Here is an 18,448-nt window from a genome sequence, read left to right as displayed (position 1 = left end):
CTCAGCCTCCCAAAGGTGCGGGATTACAGGCTGAGCCACCGAGCCCAGCTTATTTATTTACTTTTTGAGTCAAAGTCTCACTCTGTTGTCCAGGCTGGAGTGCAGAGGCATGCTCATGACCACTACAACCTCAACCTGCTGGGCTCAGGCAATCCTTCTGCCTCAGCCTTCCAAGTAGCTGGAACCACAAGCGTTTTCCATCATACCTGGTTAATTTTTTGATTTATTATAGAGACTAGGTCTCGCCATGTTGCTCAGGCTGGTCTTGAACCCCTGAGCTCAAGCAGTCTCTCGCCTCCACCTCCCAAAGTGCTGAGATTGCAGACGTGAGCCACTTCATCTGGCCACAGAGAGTTTTAAAGTACAGTTTATTAGAGAATAAAAAAATATGCTCCAGAGAGAATGCAGGTGCTCTTAAGGGAAAGAGTACACCCTCTTTCTGTTAGCAGAGTGCTCTCTTATGTGCACTATTTCTAAGCTAAACTCTGTGTGTTACATGGGTTATAACATGCTATTGATCACAAGTTTCAATTCTTATTGTTTTACTCCTAAGCTTGCTTGTGTCAGAAAGAACTTTTGAGATAATTAATAAGAAAAGTTGCTGTTTAATGAAAACTCCATGCCTCAGTGTCTCTAGTAACTCCCTACTGTCTTGTTTGTGGTCTTTTAGCCAGCTGCCCCAAGGTTGGGCCTGGGTTTCAGTCAGTGTAGGTAGTGTTTAAAAGAGTTATGTCCTGGTACAATGGTGCCTACATGCCTCACCATCTGGTTTCTAAGATATGCCTGCCTGGAAGAAACTATTTATATCTAAGCTATGCTAAATGTCCTGTCTCATAGTATGATTTTATACAAGGAGGATATAAAAGAGTAATTATTTTTTATTTTAATTACTCACTAATTGAAATAGAGAAAAATAAACTAAGCTAAATTTATTTCAGTTTTCTAGCTGATTTTTAGAAGAAAGAAAACTGGAAAGTATTTCATTTCATACAATAACCTAGTGACAAATATATATCTTTACTACAGATAAGGAAGTTGAGGGTCAGACACTTAACTAACCTACCCAAGGTAACAAAATGAGAGTTTACACTTTCTAATACACCATGGTGCTTCTCGTCTTATCATGATCCTTATTCCTATAATTTTAAGCTTCCTATTAGAAATCCTCCACAAGATACTCAAGTCTTACCTATGAAGTCGAACCCCCCCAAAAAAAGAACGAGAATTTTGGAGGACAAGCCCCTTGTAGTACACTCAGAATTTGTTCCTCTGGATCAAACGGTCAGTGAACGTTTTTATCTGGAAATTTTGAGAAAGTTGTGTCACGATTTGTGGAAGAAATGCCCCAAGTTGTGGCAAACAGATCACTGGTTCTTCCACCATGACAATGCACCTGCCTATACTGTGCTGAGTGTTCAGCAGTTTTTGATCAAAATCAGCATGACCCCCACGCCCCACCCTCCCCATTCACCTGATCTCACCCTCAGCGACTTTTCTTTGTTTCCCCGGATAAAAAAAGCCCTCAAAGAGAAGTGTTTTGCTGATGTGAAAGAGGTGAAACAAACAAACAGACAAACCAAAAACAGCAGAAGCATTAAAAGGCATCAAAATGGACCAGTTTAAAAACTTCCTTGATCAGTGGAAAAAGCATCTCAATAGGTATGTTGTATCAAACAGAGAGTACTTTGAAGGTAACTGAAGTTTAAACATATAAGAATACATACACAATTTTTAATAAATAAATTTCATTGTTTTGGGGTCTCCCCTCATATGTTAAACTAAAAACAATCCAATCCTCTTCCTTTAAATCTCTTAACTTCCAGTTAACTTTCTCCTTCCCTTTAGCGTCAGACTTCTTAAGGGTAACCTGTATTTCCTGCCGCTATCACTATACTTGTCATTCACTTCTCAATTCACCTCAGTCTGGCTTGAGGAACTATAACTCCACTTAAAAGAGGTAAAAAAGACTTACATGTCACTAAATTCAAGGGATGTTTTTATTCAAGTTTTGTCACCATAAATGTCCTTTGTTGCATATGTTACTTTCTCTTCCTGAGCACTCGTCTTTATTCTTCCCTTTTCTCCCAGTAAACTATTATTCATTCTTCAAGTCCCATCTTAAATATCATTTCCTCAAGGAGGTCTTTTTGGAACTCTGAGGACAGGTCATATTCTTTAGAAATCTGCATTCTCCCTAGCATCTGTCACATTTTAAATAATTAATATTGTAATCAGCTGCTTAATTATCTCTCACTAAAAAAAAGCTCTGTGAGTGTAGAAACATGTCTGTCTTATTCAGTGTTATATCCCTAGTAGCAAGTATGATGTCTTGCACATTCTATAAACTCAAAATATAAGCCGGGCTCGGTGGCTCAGTCTGTAATCCCGCGCCTTGGGAGGCTGAGGTGAGTGGATTGCCTGAGCCCGTGGGTTTGAGACCTGCCTGGACAGGCGAGACCTCATCTCTACCATAAATCAAAAAATCAGCTGGGCATGGTAGCACGTGCCTGTAGTTCCAGCTACTTGGAAGGCTGAGGCAGAAGGATCACTGGAGCCCAGCAGGTCAAGGCTGCAGTGGTCGGAAGCGGCCACTGCACTCTAGTCTGGGCAAATGAGTGAGACTCCAACTCAAAAAAAACTCAAAATGTAGACAAATAAACAAGTAATGTAGAGTCACTGGCCACATGGACATATTCATAAAGTATAATTGTCATCTGGAAATACAAACCTTATTGTTAAGCCTCCTGAAAATTCTTCATCAAATAATACTTCAAATAGTACATCAGCTTCTCTATTAGCTGTTAAAAAAGAGAGAGACATTTTGTCCAATCACAGTTCCTAAATATAAAAAAGAAAAAAAAGAGAGAGACACTAAAAAAATCATATGACTAAAAATTAGTAAGTTTTTGGAGTGTTTGGAAGCATTTATTTTATTTTTGAAATTCTGAATGTGATATAAAATATTCAGGATATGAAGAATGGCATAGTAATAATACAATGAACATCATATAAACTAAGAAACAGAATATAATACCAGTGCCTTAGAAGACCACCGAGTTCCTATTCCCAACTAGGTAACCACAACCTTCAATTTGGCATTTTGATCCCTATACATTTCTTTATATTGCTACAGATGCACATATCTGTAAATAATATGCAGTATTTTGCAAGTTTTATTTTTTAAATTTTAAAAAATTAATTAATTTGTTATAAAGATGTGAGGTACAATTCAGGGCTAAGTATACAAACATTGATCATACAGGTACCCTTGTTGATGAGGCATGCCCCTCCCTCCTCTAGCACTTTCCCCCAACTGCCGGTCCCACCCCCCCTCCACTGACAGTTTTCCACTACTGCAAATCGCCTTCCCATAGCATTATAATTGTTCAAGGTCACCTTATGAGTGAGAACATATAGAACTCAGTTCTTTGTTCCTGTGATAAATCACTGAGTGTGATCGACTCCAAATCCATCCAATTTGCTGCAAAGTCCATATATTTGTCCTTCTTTTAAAACATTATATACATGATATCATAGAGAAAAATCAATTGACCATATACATATGGACTCTGGACTCTAATTATATTCCACTAATCTATATATCTACCTTTGCCAAAAAGTTTTCCATTACTTGAGCTTTGTAAGTTTTGAAATCAGGTGATATAAATTCTCCAAATATGTCGTTCCTTTTCAAATTGTTCTGGCTAGTCTAGAGCCTTTGCTTTCTAAATACATGTTATAATCAGCTTGTTAATTACTACAAAACAGGCTGCTCAGATATTTATCAGGATTTCCTCGAATCTATAAACCAAAACAACTGACATCTTAACAAAAATGAGTCTTTTATTCCATGAACAATCTATATCCTTCCATTAATTTTGGTACTTTTTCATTTTTGTCAACAGTGTGATGTTTTTCCATTTATGAATTTTTAAAAACATATTCTGTCAAATCTATTAATATTTCTAAGTAATTGATACCTCTAGATGCTATCATAAGTGATATTTTTAAAACTTTCAATTTTAGACTGTTTATTGCTAGTATATAGAAACACAACCGATTTCTGCATATTGATGTTGTATCCTCCAACCTTCCTAAATGTACTGATTAGTTCTAGTAGCTTGAACTTTACCAGACACTACTATCAGTGTTGTAAGAATGCTCATTGTTCTATATTCTCATCAATCCTTGGCGTATTTGCAATACAGTGGTGTGATCATATCTCACGGTAATCTCAAACTTGTGGGCTCAAGGGATCCTCTTGCCTCAGTTTCCCAAGTAGCTAGGACTACAGGCACATAACCGCCACACTCAGTTAATTAAAAAAAATTTTTTTTTGTAGAGTTGGGTTCTTCATATGTTGCCCAGGTTGGGCTTAAACTCCTGGCCTCAAGCAAACCTCTTGCCTCAGCCTCCCAATGTGCTGGGATTATAGGTGTGAGCCACTGTGTCCAACCCCATAATTTGTAATTGGGTATATAAAACCACTTATTCCTATTTGCTTTCCTTCCCAGATGACATATAAACACTATACTTAGTTCATGTACCTAAGTATGGTATCATTTCTATTTTGAGATTTTAAAGAGACAATTATGAGGTTTTTTTTGTAACCTAAACAGAGTCATTTCTCTGATAGATTTTTTAAAAACCTTAAATGAACTCATTTTGGTTATTTAAATATATATATCTAAAAAGGAAGCATTATGTCACTACCATAAATCAAAAATCAGTATCGCCATAAATAGAAGATCACTGTAAGAATAAATTTAATGAAAACAAAATAGTGTGGTTAACTTCTAGCTAAACTCTGGTTCTGCCTTTTTTTGTGTTTTAATTAAGTATCAGAGATGTGTCAGGGTCTCATATCAAATGGGACCGTTCTTAAGATAATCAGAATTAAAATATAATATAAAATAATCATTCTACAATGTTATTTAACGAACTACCCCTGTGCCACTTAAAATAATCTCTTAGTAGAATGAATGTGTTGCAAACTTTGGCAGACACTGACATTTGTGATGGTTAATCTTTTATGTGTCAACTTGGCCAGACTATGGTACCTAGCTGTTTGGCCAAACACTCATCTAAATGTTGCTATGAAGGTATTTTAAAGATATAATTAACATTTATATTAGTAGTCTCTGAGTAAAGATTACCCTCCATAAGGGGGGGGTGAGCCTCATTTATTTAGCTGAAGGTCATAAAAGAAAAGATTGAGGACTCCAAATAAAAATTTTGCCTCCAGTATGCTTTTGGACTCAATACTGTAACATCAACAATTGTTAGAGTTTCCATCCTGTCCTGTACATTTTGGAGTTGCCCGTCCCCCCAATCACATGAGCCAATTCCTTAAAATCAATCAATCAATCTCTTACTCTCTCCTGCCATTCAGTTGATTCTGTTTCTCTGGAGAACACTGACTATACAATAGTTGACACCATGCTAGCTCCTAGTAGACATCAGGGACTGTCTCATCCATCTCTGGTCCCTCATTACCCAAGTGGAACCAGGCCTGCAGAGTTTATTCACTCTCCCCCATCCAGCTATACTTTCAACGTGATACTTTTACCTAAAATATAAACCCAAGAAAGTGAGACTCAATAAGAGGCAGGAGTTTCTTCTGTGAAGGCTTAAGACATACCATTTAGGTTCCCATTTCCTGCCTGGGGGAGGGTCACTTCCCCAAAAGATTATTGACAAGAGGATTAGTCACACCTTTTAGGGGAGCCCTCACTGGAGATGGGGTTGTAGGTGAGGGCAGAAATAACAAATATTCCCCTTTTCATTCCACGTTCATGGCAAAGTTATTCAGTGACAAAGCTCTTTTCAACTCAGCATAGATGCAGCCTTAAAATCCTACTCAAGACAAGAGTTCAAGTAGCCTCTTATTGATAAGAGTTGTCAGAAGAAAGGAAGCTTCTGTTATCTGACTCCTAAGGCCTCATCAGGACAACCTAACTAGGGTTCAATCAGTAAGCTCAATATATGAACAGCAGATAAGGGAGTTGAACAGACGGTAGCAGAGGAGTTGCTTTGTCACACCCACCTGAGCCTTACCCTCCTTCTCTCCATTTCCTACAGCGGGAAACATACCAAAAGAAATTTAAAAAGAGCCGGGCTCGGTGGCTCAGCCTGTAATCCCGCGCCTTTGGGAGGCTGAGGTGAGTGGATTGCTTGAGCCCGCGGGTTCAAGACCCGCCTGGGCAGCGAGACCTCATCTCTACAATAAATCAAAAAATCAGCCGGGCGTGATAGCGCACGCCTGTAATTCTGGCTACTCGGAAGGCTGAGGCGGAAGGATCGCCGGACCCCAGCAGGTCGAGGCTGCAGTGGCCGGGAGCGGCCACTGCACTCCAGTCTGGGCGACAGAGTGAGACTCCAACTCAAAAAAAAAAAGAAATTTAAAAAGAATCAGGAAAGAAAATTCTCTTTTAGAGGCAGGAAAGATCCAAAGATGATCAGCAGATGGAAAATGTACAGAACCACTGTTCAAAATTTGGTGGGAAACAGGAAGAGTTTCAATTCCAACTCTGTCAATTATCTATGTAAACATAGGCAAGTTATTCAGCCTCTCAGGTGAGGAAATAATGCCCACCTCTCAGGTAGCTGTGAAGGCTAAATACAAAATGTATAAGTGTCTGGAATACTGTTGGCACTAAAAAAGCAGTTCTCTTAGGCTCATGGCCTGCCTGTTCTTCCTCCTATTGTGATGATGAGAACAAGAGGTTGGGTGCCTAGGACAAGAGGAAAAGTGCTGCCAGCTGGGCATGATGATGCTTCATGCTGGGGTTGACTTCTAAAAAAATGTATGCTATAAAGCTAATTGCTCCAGATATTTGGGTCACATTTTGATCCTCAGCTGTTTCTTCCCTTTTTTCTCCCACTTTCATTTAAAAACATACTGTAGAAAAAATACATAGCTAAGTGTGGTGGCTCATGCCTGTAATACCAGTACTCTGGGAGGCCAAGACAGGAGGTTCCCCTGAGCCTAGGAGTTTGAGACCAGCCTGGGCAACATAGCAAGACCTCATCTCTATAGAAAATAAGAAAATAGAAAATAGAAAATAAAAAAAATTTAGCCAGGTGTCTCATGTCTTTAGTTCCAGATATATGGGAGGCTGAGACAGAAGGATCGCCTAAATCCAGAAGGTTGATGCTATGGTGAGCTGTGATTGTGCCACTGCACTCCAGCCTGAGTGACAGAGTGAGAACCCAACTCAAAAAACAAACAAACAAAAAACCACCTAATATGAAATTTATCATCTTAGCCATTTTTAAGTGTACAGTACAACAGTGTTAACTATATGCAGTGCTGTGCAACAGATTAATAGGTCTGTTCATATACACAACCTAGTTGTATCATAAAATTCATAGTTAATATGCATACTTAACTTTCAAATCTTTAACTACAAATAATGTCATATTGTTTATTTCTTCACAGAAACTAAAAGATTACAGTGAAAATAAAGGTAAAGTTCTTAGCAAAATTAGGAGAGTATAATTCAGGAGATGTGATGAAAATTTAACGAAAACGTATGCATTCCCACCAAGATCTTATGTAATTTTAATGTGATATGTATAAACTACCAAATACTTAGCAGCTCCTTCTCAACTTCTACTTCTTTTAATCACTTTCTAGATGATTATATAGGACAGAAAAGAATTTTCTCAGAAAAGCATATCCTAGAAAAATTTAACTAAAACATAAAAAGGATTTTGTTTTTTCCTTATTCACAGTTGCTTTCTGCTCGATATAAAAACACACAAATGGCCAGGCTTGGTGGTTCAGCCTGTAAACCCAGCACTTTGGGAGGTTGAGGAGAGTAGATTGCCTGAGCCTGCAGGTTCAAGACCAGTCCGGGCAACTTGGTGAGACCTCGTCTCTACAATAAATCAAAAATCAGCCAGGTGTGGTAACACATGCCTGTAGTTCTGGCAACTTGGAAGGTTGAGGTGGAAGGATTGCTGGAGCTCAGTAGGTTGACGCTGGGTGGTTGTGAGCATGCCACTGCACTCCATCCTGGGCAAGAGTGAGACTTCACAGGCACAGGAGAGAGATTCTGGAACCAAAGCCTCAACTTCTCAACCAACTCATCTTTGACAAAGCCTCCAACAACAACCACTGGGGAGAGGAGAACCTATTCAGTAAATAGTGCTGGGAAAACTGGCTGATCACATGCAGAAGATTGAAACAGGACCCCTACCTATCACCATACACAAAAATTAACTTTAAATGGATCAAAGACCTAAATGTAAAACCTCAAACTATAAGAATCTTAGAAAACACAGGAGACACCCTTATTGAAATTGGAACTAGAAACCAATTTCTGTTCAGAACTCTAAATGCCCATATCTTAAGAAATAAGACAAGTGGGACCTCATCAAACTAATGAGCTTCTGCAAAGTAAAAGAAATCACCAAAGAGCAGGGAGACAGCCCATAGAATGGGAAAAAATATTTGCCAACTGTGTATCTGACAAAGGTTTAACATCTAGGATCTACAAGGAACCCAAACGCGTTGAAAGGAAAAAAACAAATAGCCCCATTAAAAAGTGGGCAAAAGACATGAATAGACACTTCTCAAAAGAAGATATATAGGCAGCCAATAGACACATGAAAAACTGCTCAGCTTCACTCATCATTAGAGAAAAGCAAATCAAAATCACAATGAGATACCACCTAACCCCTGTAAGAATGGCCATCATTAATAAAACAAACAACAACAGATGCTGGTGAGGATGTGGAAAAAAAGGAACGCTTCTGCACTGCTGGTGGGAATGCAAACTAGTGCAATCTCTTTGGAAGTCAGCGTGGTGATTTCTGAAAGAACTAGACATTGACCTTCCATATGACCCAGCAATTCCCCTACTGGGAATATACCCGGAGGAACTCAAATCATTCTACAAAAAAGATACCTGCACATGTATGTTTATTGCAGCTCTATTCACAATAGCAAAAACATGGAACCAACTATGTTGCCCACTGAAGTTGGACTGGATAAAAAAATGTATATATATATATGCAATGGAATATTATGCAGCCATAAAGAAGAAGAAACATATGGACTTTGCAACAACTTGGATGGATTTAGAGTCGATCATACTCAGTGATCTATCACAGAAACAAAGAACAGAGTACCATATGTTCTCACTCATAAGCGGACCTTGAACAATTATAATATGCAAGAAAGGGATTGGCATTGGCAGTAGTGGGAAAATGTCAGGGGAGGGGGTGGGATTGGCAGTTGAGGGAAACTGCTAGGGGAGGGAGGGGCATACCTCATCAACAAGGGTACCTGCATAATCGTTTGTATACCTAACCCTGAATTGTACCCCACAGCTTTATAAAAAAACAAAACAAAACCATATAGGAGAATTTGGAGAATGACAAAAAAAAAAAAAAAAAAAAAAGAGTGAGACTCCAACTCAAAAAAAAAAACCACACACACATACACACAAATTTGTGTAGTACTTTACAATATAAATGTATGTTGAAGATATGTCAGGTATTGGAAATGTTACCTCCTTTAATTCCTATGATGGTGCCCCGAAGGCCAACCGGAACTGAGAAGTTCTCTCTTACATTTACAACCCGGTCAAAGAGACGAAATTCTGCATCCCGATCAGGCATGACGCCATGTTGCTGTTCTAAAGGCTGAAGAAAATAAATTAATTAGATATTAATTCCAATTAAATTTTAGTTCTAATTACAAAGAAAGTTTTCCTAGTACTTTATTAAATACATTTTTGTTCCTTTCACACTTTCAAAGTAAAAGAAATAATTTTGAATTCTTTGATAAGAAACTTACTCTGTATAGCAAATGGGGCTTTACTGTCACTCGTACCTTCTTATTATTCTTTCTTTGCTGAGGAAAGAAGAACATTTTTAAATACTTTAAGAATATAAAATGATAAAATCATTACATTATTAACTACTTCAACAAGTCTGAATTTTAAAAAGCCAAGTGAAATTATTAATTTTCAGAATATTTAAATTTCTGCAGGTGTAGCAAGGAGGAATAAAATAAACATTTATAAAATGGCAGTAGCCTATAAATTCTTTTTTTCCCTAACCATCCTAAGAGGCTTATAAATTCTTATTTAATAACAATTTAAAGTACATTTTTTGGTTAAAGTACAAGACATATAAAAAAATGCAAAATTAGCCAGGTGTGGTGGCTCCCATCTGTAATCCCAGTGCTTTAGGAGGCTGTGGTCTGTGTACTGCTTGAAGAGTTTGAGACCAGCCTGGGCAACGTAGTGAGACCCTGTTTTTCCCAAAAGGAAAAATAAAAAGCCAGGTGTGGTGGCATGTGCCTGTAGTCCAAACTTGGAAGGCTGAGGTGCGAGGACTGCTAAAGCCCAGGAGTTCGAAGCTGAAGTAAGCTATAATTGTACCACTGCACTCCAGCCTGGGCAACAGTGCTAGATTCTGTCTCAAAAAACAAAACAAAACAAAACAAAACAGCACCAGCAACACAGTGAGACCTGGTCTCTACAAAAAAAAATTAAAAATTAGCTAGGTGTGGTGGTATGCACCTGTAGTCCCAGCTACTTGAGAGGGTGAGTTGGAAGGATTGCCTGAGCCCAGGAGGTCGAGGCTGCACTGACCCATGAACATGCCACTGCATTCTAGCCTGTGTGACACAGTGAGACCCAAACTCAAAAAAAAAAAAAAAAAAGAAGCAAAATTATAAGTACACAGCCTGATGAATTTTTATAGCCTATCTATATATAACTATAGCTAGTTCCACAAACAAAATTATTAAACAAAACATAAGAAATCCTTCCCATCCCCTCTTAGTTACGACCCTCCCCAAAGTAACTTTAATTCTAACACAAAAGATGAGATTTGTCTGTTTGGAACTTTTTATAAGTACTATCCTATTCAAATGCTTTCTTTTTTAACTCTAAAACAAATCATATGCAACAGTTAATAAAGATTTATATATTTTTTAAGGGTATCAAGTGTTTTGTTTTGAGTTAAGGTCTCACTCTGTTGCCCAGGTTAGAGGGAAATGGTACCATTGAGGCCTACTGCAGCCTTGACCTTCTAGGCTCAGGTGATCCTTGGATTCAGGTGATCCTTCTGCCTCAGCCTACTGAGGAGCTGGGACAACAGGCACGTGCTACCACACCTGGCTATTTTTTTTTTAATTTTTGTAGAGATGAGGTCTTACTATGTTGTCCAGGCTGGTCTTGAACTCCTGTGCTTAAGCAATCCTCCTTCCTTGGCTTCTCAAAGTGCTGAGATTGCAGGTGTGAGCCACCGTGCCCAGTCAGTATTTTGATCTATGTCAGAAATACCATAGGTTTTTGTGGCTACTTATAAAAATCAAGGTGGCATTCATCTGACAAAGCTCTTCCCTTTGAATCTGCTGTGAAATTTGGTGTTAGAATCTTTTATCTCAAAAATGCTGGAAAAAGAGTTTTCTCCTATCTTTGTTACTTGTTAGTTTTGTAAACTTATATTTTACTACTCTAAGCATCAGCTTCCATTCTTCTGTAAGATGGAAATAATATTATCTGTTCTATCTAATAAAAATGTGAGGATAATTTATAAACATTGCAATCCACAGATTACTATTCACATTAAATTTTTAAAAATGAATTCTTACCTAATAAAAAATTGTAGTAGTTTAATTATATGGCAGCCATCTATCTTTAGAACAAAGCTTATGGAAATTAGTACAAAAGGACAATAAACAATTGTAAGTTACAGAGTCCATACACTATAGAGTTCATACATTTATATACTATAAAATGCACAAGCTTTTAACAGTGTCTGTTTTCTCTTGTTATGAGGCATTTCATTTATTCTTTCTTTTCTTTTTTTTTTTTTTGAGTTGGAGTCTCACTCTGTCACCCATGCTGGAGGGCAGTGGCACACTCACGGTCACTGCAGCCTCGATCCGCTGGGCTCAGAAAACCCTTCTGCCTCAGCCTTTCAAGTAACTGGAACTACAAGTATGTGCCACCATGCCTGGCTACATTTATTCTTTCAATATATATATTTACTGGGTTCCATTTATGTGCACGTCTTGGTTGATCTAGGTGCTAGGGATAAAGCAGTGAACTGTTCTTTTATTTTAGCAGATGGAGATATACAAGACAGAAAATAAGGAAAATATACGGCATGTTTGAAGGGTAAAAAGCATCCAAAAAAATAGAGCAGGTAAGGGGGGATAGCAGACTGGGGGATACTACAATTTTAAGAGAGTGAATAGTGAAGGTCTTACTGACAAGGTATCTATTCTCTCAGCCCACAGCAGGTAGATGTACTAGTATAATTGGTGTCTACTGACAACAGCAAAAATAAAAAATATGAGAAGAGATTTAAAGGATCTTAAAAAACCAGGCACAACAACTGTGCCTGGAGCAATTCATATCAAACAATAACCCATACACTCTAATACAGCCATAGGCATTATTATACTATAGACTTAGCTTTCAATACTAATTCATTAGGGCTGGCGTAGTAGTGCATGCCTATAATGCTAGCACTTTGGGAGTCCAAAGCAGGAGAATCACATGAGCCCAGAGTTTAGGGCAACATAGCGAGACCTGGTCTCTACAAAAAAAGTTTTTTAAAAATTAGCTAGGTGTAGTGGTGCATGTCTGTAATCTCAGCTACTCTGGAGGCTGAGGCAGAAAGATTGCTTGAGCCCAGGGGTTCGAGGCTGAGGTGAGCCATGATCATACCATTGTACTCCAGCCTAGACAACAGAGTGAGAATCTGACTCAAAAAAACAAAAAGAAACAAAACAAAAATGGATTCATCAGACAACTGAATAAGTTGAGTAATTTTCATAATACACCCTGACACACACCTAATGTATAAGAGGTCTGGGGACTAGTTACTCAAAATGTGATCACTTGGGACTTGTTAGAAATGTAGACTCTCAGCCGGGCTCGGTGGCTCAGCCTGTAATCCCGCACCTTTGGGAGGCTGAGGTGAGTGGATTGCCTGAGTCCGCGGGTTCGAGACCCACCTGGGCAGCGAGACCTCATCTCTACAATAAATCAAAATATCAGCTGGGCGTGGTAGCGCATGCCTGTAATTCCGGCTACTTGGAAGGCTGAGGCGGAAGGATCACTGGAGCCCAGCAGGTCGCGGCTGCGGTGGCCGGGAGTAGCCACTGCACTCCAGTCTGGGCAACAGAGTGAGACTCCAACTCAAAAAAATAAATAAATAAATAAAAGAAATGTAGTCTCTCAAGTCTCACCCTAGACTCACTGAATGAGAACTAATATTTTAACAAGATCCCCTGATAGCTTGTTTGTACCTTAAAGTTTGAGAAGTTCTCCGATAGGGATGGAGCCCAGAATGTGTGTTTTTAAAAAGCTCCCCGAGTAATTTTGATGATTAGCTGAGTTTGGAAACCACTGTTGGAAAAGAAAACTACTGATATTTTAATGATGATCCTGAATTATAAAAAAAATCTAAATTATCTTTAGAATATTGTGTTTATTTTTTAGTTTTTTCTTTCTTTCTTTTTTAGTTGGAGTCTCACTCCGTTGCCTAGGCTGGAGTGCAGTGGCATGCTCTCAGCTATCCCTGTGTCGACCTGCTGAGCTCAGGCGATCCTTCTGTCTCAGTCTTCCAAGTAGCTGGAACTACAGGTGCATGCTACCACACCTGACTAATTTTTTGATTTATTGTAGAGATGAGGTCTCACCAAGTTACCCAGGCTGTTTTTGAATCCGTGGGCTCAGGCAATCCCCTCACCATGGCCTCTCAAAGTGATGGGACTACAGGCTTGAGCTGCCATGCCCGGCCTAGTTTTTTCTTTATTTTATTTATTACCCTAGTAAAAAAATAACGCTAAAAGAAAAAAAATCACTTATAACTGCATCTCGACACATTAACAGATTTTTTAAAAATTCCTGTCTTATCTACATGCATACATTTTTTAAAAAAATGTTGCAATCAAGCCGGCTCGGTGGCTCAGCCTGTAATCCCGTGCCTTAGGAGGCTGAGGTGAGTGGATTGCCTGAGCTCGCGGGTTCGAGACCTGCCTGGGCAACTTGGTGAGACCTCATCTCTACAATAAAGCAAAAATTAGCCCGGCGTGGTAGTGCACACCTGCAGTTCCAGCTACTTGGAAGGCTGAGGCAGAAGGATCGCCGGAGCCCAGCAGTCGAGGCTGCGGTGGCTGGGAGCGGCCACTGCACTCCAGTCTGGGCTACAGAGCGAGACTCCAACTCAAAAAAAAAAAAAAAAAAAGAAAGAAATACTGAGTATATGTTTCATTTGGTTGAAACACAAAATAATTATTTGTAAAATAATATATAGTCCATTCACTTTAATTCTTATCAATAATCTTGGTTATTTCATGTTAGTACCTTGCACTTTTCGACTTCTTCCTCAATTTTCTCAACAATAGCTGCATCCAGAATTTGTAAATCACACGAAGAACGAGACAATGTACTGACAGGATGTCCTTTTAGCCAAGTAATAATTTCTTGAACCTTCTCAGCACTGTAGTGAAAAGAATAATTTTTCACAACAATTAAAACTTTCTGAGGGTTATAAATTATAAAATACATCAAATTTATATAATCAATCACTAAACTTAATTGGGACTAATTATAAATTCAATATAATATAAACATCTTACTTCTTGGTAATAAAAAAATCATAAAAAGCTAGTTTAAAAGTATTTACCAATATAAATGAAATAAAACATTTTAAGCTCTTAAAGCAAAAATGAAAAATACAAAACCAAAAAAAGATAACAAATTCTTGATAAACTAGCTGCACCTGTCACTGAAATCATTAAGTTTAACTATGAGGCAAGAAATACCACAAATCTTGCTTACCCATTCTCATTTTCTCCAGGCCAAATGTCATCTTCATAGAACACATCCTCTTGGCTATTTTTGGCTATATAACTAAATAGTTCTGGAGCTCTAGCCAAACAAACAAAGAAAAATATTGCTTTAAAATATATATGGATAACTTCACATAAACTTCCTATAAAATAATTTCAGATCGTAAGGGGCCATACAAAGTATATTGAGGACTGATTATTATAGTACTAATAAGGGATAGAGACTGAAATATTTGAAAGTCTGAGTATTCCTAGGCCCTTAAAAAATAATTCCACTGGCCGAGGTTCAGTTCATAATCATATAATAAACTTCAATTACTGACTCTATTCTCTTTGTTTAAATTACAGGTGATGGACAAAAACAATATCTACAGGTTCATTTTTCTAATTTCCATAAGAAAGTTGAAGCATTCCACAATATGGCAAATTAAAGTAGATTAACAGCTTCTTCTGATATTCCGCAAAACTCCATTTCTTTCTGAAGAGCACAGGATTTTCAGGTACATAAAGTAGATTGAACACATATGCTTATCTTTTGTCCCACTCCAATCCACTAAAATGACAGTGGATTGTATCTCATGACATATATGACTTGTCAACAAAAGTTTAGAAACTGGAAACTAGATGGATGAATGCTAACTGACTTGACAGATAAGAATAAGTTGAATACTAAACCCCCAGCAGGGGAAGTCAACAAGAAGCAAGTTGGTTTGAAAGAGAACCCTGCAAAAGCTCAGGAATTATGGGCTCCAGGTACATTTGAAGGCTGTATTATAGGTGAGGTTTAATAAGATTTTAGTTGAAAATTTGTATAACAAGCAGCTAGAGTGTCCTGTGGTTTCCTGTCTACCATTCCAGTATAAGACCTGTAGCATATATTTGCAGAAGTCAAATAAGAAATACTCTAGCGTTGGGTATACTAGGCATGGATGTTGGGGGTGGAGGTGGGGGCATACAAGGAGGAGAGGATAGGTGTCACACTGAAAACAAAGAATTAATGAAAGTATACTATTATACAATGTGTCAGTAGGAAGCAGGCTAGGAAGCATAATGTCTCTAGGAAGCAGACTCTGGGATGGCAATAAGCATGGAGAAAGTTGCAGGGAGTGCTTGTGGGATGAACACTAATTAAGGAAGAGAAGGGAAAGGAGTAGAATTGGGCATAGGAAGATGTTGGGCGGTGATTAATTCTCAATGAATTCCTTAGCCAACTTTACAAAGATGTTAAATTAGGATGGACCTTCAGACTTGCCCTGAATTAGGGGTATCAGATTGACTGGGCTTTTCACCTCCTTATAGACCAGCATTGGATCTGTGGCTGTTATGGGAAGGGGACACAACTTTAAGTGGGGCAGTTCTCTTCATTTAGGCAATTACTGAAGAGGGCTCACACCTGAGGGCTGCCAGAGGAATAGATCTTTCAGTCCTGAAAACAGATCTGGAGGGTATATTACACTAGGTAATGGGATTCCCTTTCCCTGGTTAATTTCCAGAATACTGGTAGCCAGTTTTGTTCCCCACATCCATTCCCCTAAAAGAAGTCTGAAGGCTACTTCTCTGGGAAAGAAATGATATACACGCAGGTAGTAATATCAGCACAGTCTCTGCAGAAATAGCAAAGTCCCAGCTGGTAAACCTAACCTAAGCACACTAGACTTCCAATCAGCTTTTTAGTGCCTCATTCTTAAATATAATCAGACATAATCAGACACTACAGAATCACTACACAAATGAAAAAAAAATCTTTAACATGAAAGAGAGACCAAATCAAACAGGGGTTAAAAAACAACAACAACAAAAGCTTGCTAGGTGCCGTGGCTCACGCCTATAATCCCAGCACTTTGGGAGGCTAAGGTGAGAGGACTGCCTGAGCCCACGGATTCAAGACCTGCCTGGGCAACCTGGCGAGACCTCATCTCTACAATAAATCAAAAAATTAGCCGGGTGTGGTGGTGTATGCCTGTAGTTCCAGCTACTTGGAAGGCAGAGGCAGAAGGATCACCTGAGCCCAGCAGGTCGAGGCTACGGTAGTCATGACTGTGCCAGCCTGGGTGATACAGTGAGACTCCAACTCAAAAAAAAAAAAAGCATAGAAGAAAAAAAAATCTTGAATTATCATCTTCAGAAAAAGACACTTAATTCATTATAAAAACAAGATGCTATAAAGAATAGCCAGAGAATAAGGACATTCTTTTAGAAATTAAAATTGATTAAATTAAATAGAAATAAAAAGATATAAGATAAATAATTTAATAAATTTCCCAAAGAAATATAACAATATTGAAAATAAATGTGGATGAAGAGAGATAATAAAATTAAGAGGACCAATCCAGAAGGTCTAAGATCTAAATAACAAGATTCCCAGAAATAGAGAATAGAAAATATGGTAAGCAGGGAGTTATCAAATAAATAATACGAGAAAGTTTCTCAGAATGGAAGGGCATCAGTTTCAAGTTTGAAAAGACTGAACAGCAAAAAGGAAAGAAAAAAAATTCATACCAGGGCACGCATCATCACATTATTAAATAGCACTGGTAAAGGGAAGATCCTAAAAAGAGTTCAGAAGGTAAAAATAGGTCACAAAGATTCAAAATCAGAATGGATTTTGATTATCAATAGCAATACTGAAAACAAGTAGAGAATGAAGCAGTGCTTTCAAAATTCTAAGGGAAAATAATCACCAATCTAGAAATTCTATGCCCATCAAAACAGAGTTATAATTCAGAAAGAGTAAGGCATGAGAGCCAGAAAATGAAGGAATCCTATACAGTAGAATGGTGAAGAGATGAGAGTAAACATGATGGTGGTTAGGGATGACAGTAAAGCAAACTCCAGAGCAAGAGCTGCAAGCGCAATAGCCCTAGAGAGCAATCCATTCAAAATGAAGCAAGAAGATGAAAGGTTTTAAAAGGAAGACTACTAGAAGAAAATGGAATGAAGAGATTACCTGATCTGCTTGACCATGTGGAATTTTACAGCTACGGCACAGAGGTAGGGCTAAATTAGTTATGTGAACACAGATAATAACCAAATGAAGGTTGTGCACGATGGCTCACACCTATAATTCCAGAACTTTGGGAGACTGAGGCAAGAGGATCACTTGAGTCCAGAGTTTGAGACCAGCTTGGGCAACAAAATAAGATCCTGTCTCTACAAAAAATGAAAATTTAGCTGGGCATGGTGGCATGAGCCTGTAATCCTAGCTACTTGGGAGGCTGAGGCAGAAGGCTTGCTTGAGCCCAGGAGATCAGGACTACCTGATTCTGCCACTCCACTTCAGCCTGAATGACAGATTAAAACCTGTCCAAACAAAAAACAACCAACCAACCAAACAAACAGGCAAATCAAAAACCCAAATGAAAAAGCAGCAGAGAAAACAAAAATGTGTATAAGAAATGTAATCATAACATTGTAGGGTCCAACTGTGAACATTTATCACAGTCAAGTAAACATTTCATACAGATTTAATAAAAAATTCTGATAAAATTTTAGTGAGAGAAGAAATATGTACATCTGTGAGGGAATCGGGAGTACTGGTAGTAGAAGAGAGCTAAAGCTCAAGTAGGAAATTTATGGACATGTCAAGATGAAAAATCAACAAAAAGTAGTTTTAAT

At 38.3% G+C, this 18,448-nt stretch overlaps 1 protein-coding gene across 1 annotated transcript in view; it reads right to left on the bottom strand.

Annotated features, from left to right (window-relative positions):
• The window catches only part of XRN1 (5'-3' exoribonuclease 1), a 143,322-nt gene that overhangs the window by 48,346 nt on the left and 76,528 nt on the right, over positions 1 to 18,448 (bottom strand). The window contains exons 26-30 of the mRNA XM_008067302.1: positions 14,823 to 14,912; positions 14,346 to 14,481; positions 9,809 to 9,865; positions 9,522 to 9,654; positions 2,729 to 2,798 (exon numbers count right to left, since the gene is read on the bottom strand). Coding sequence (XP_008065493.1) covers positions 2,729 to 2,798; positions 9,522 to 9,654; positions 9,809 to 9,865; positions 14,346 to 14,481; positions 14,823 to 14,912 — 486 coding nt within the window. The remainder of the gene's footprint in view (positions 1 to 2,728; positions 2,799 to 9,521; positions 9,655 to 9,808; positions 9,866 to 14,345; positions 14,482 to 14,822; positions 14,913 to 18,448) is intronic.

The sequence above is a fragment of the Carlito syrichta genome, unplaced genomic scaffold, assembly GCF_000164805.1.
Source record: "Carlito syrichta isolate Samal-C Ts95f unplaced genomic scaffold, Tarsius_syrichta-2.0.1 Scaffold309473, whole genome shotgun sequence".
Lineage (NCBI taxonomy): Eukaryota > Metazoa > Chordata > Mammalia > Primates > Tarsiidae > Carlito > Carlito syrichta.
The sequence above is the reverse complement of the archived record's forward strand: the minus strand, read 5'-3'. Positions and strand labels throughout refer to the sequence as shown.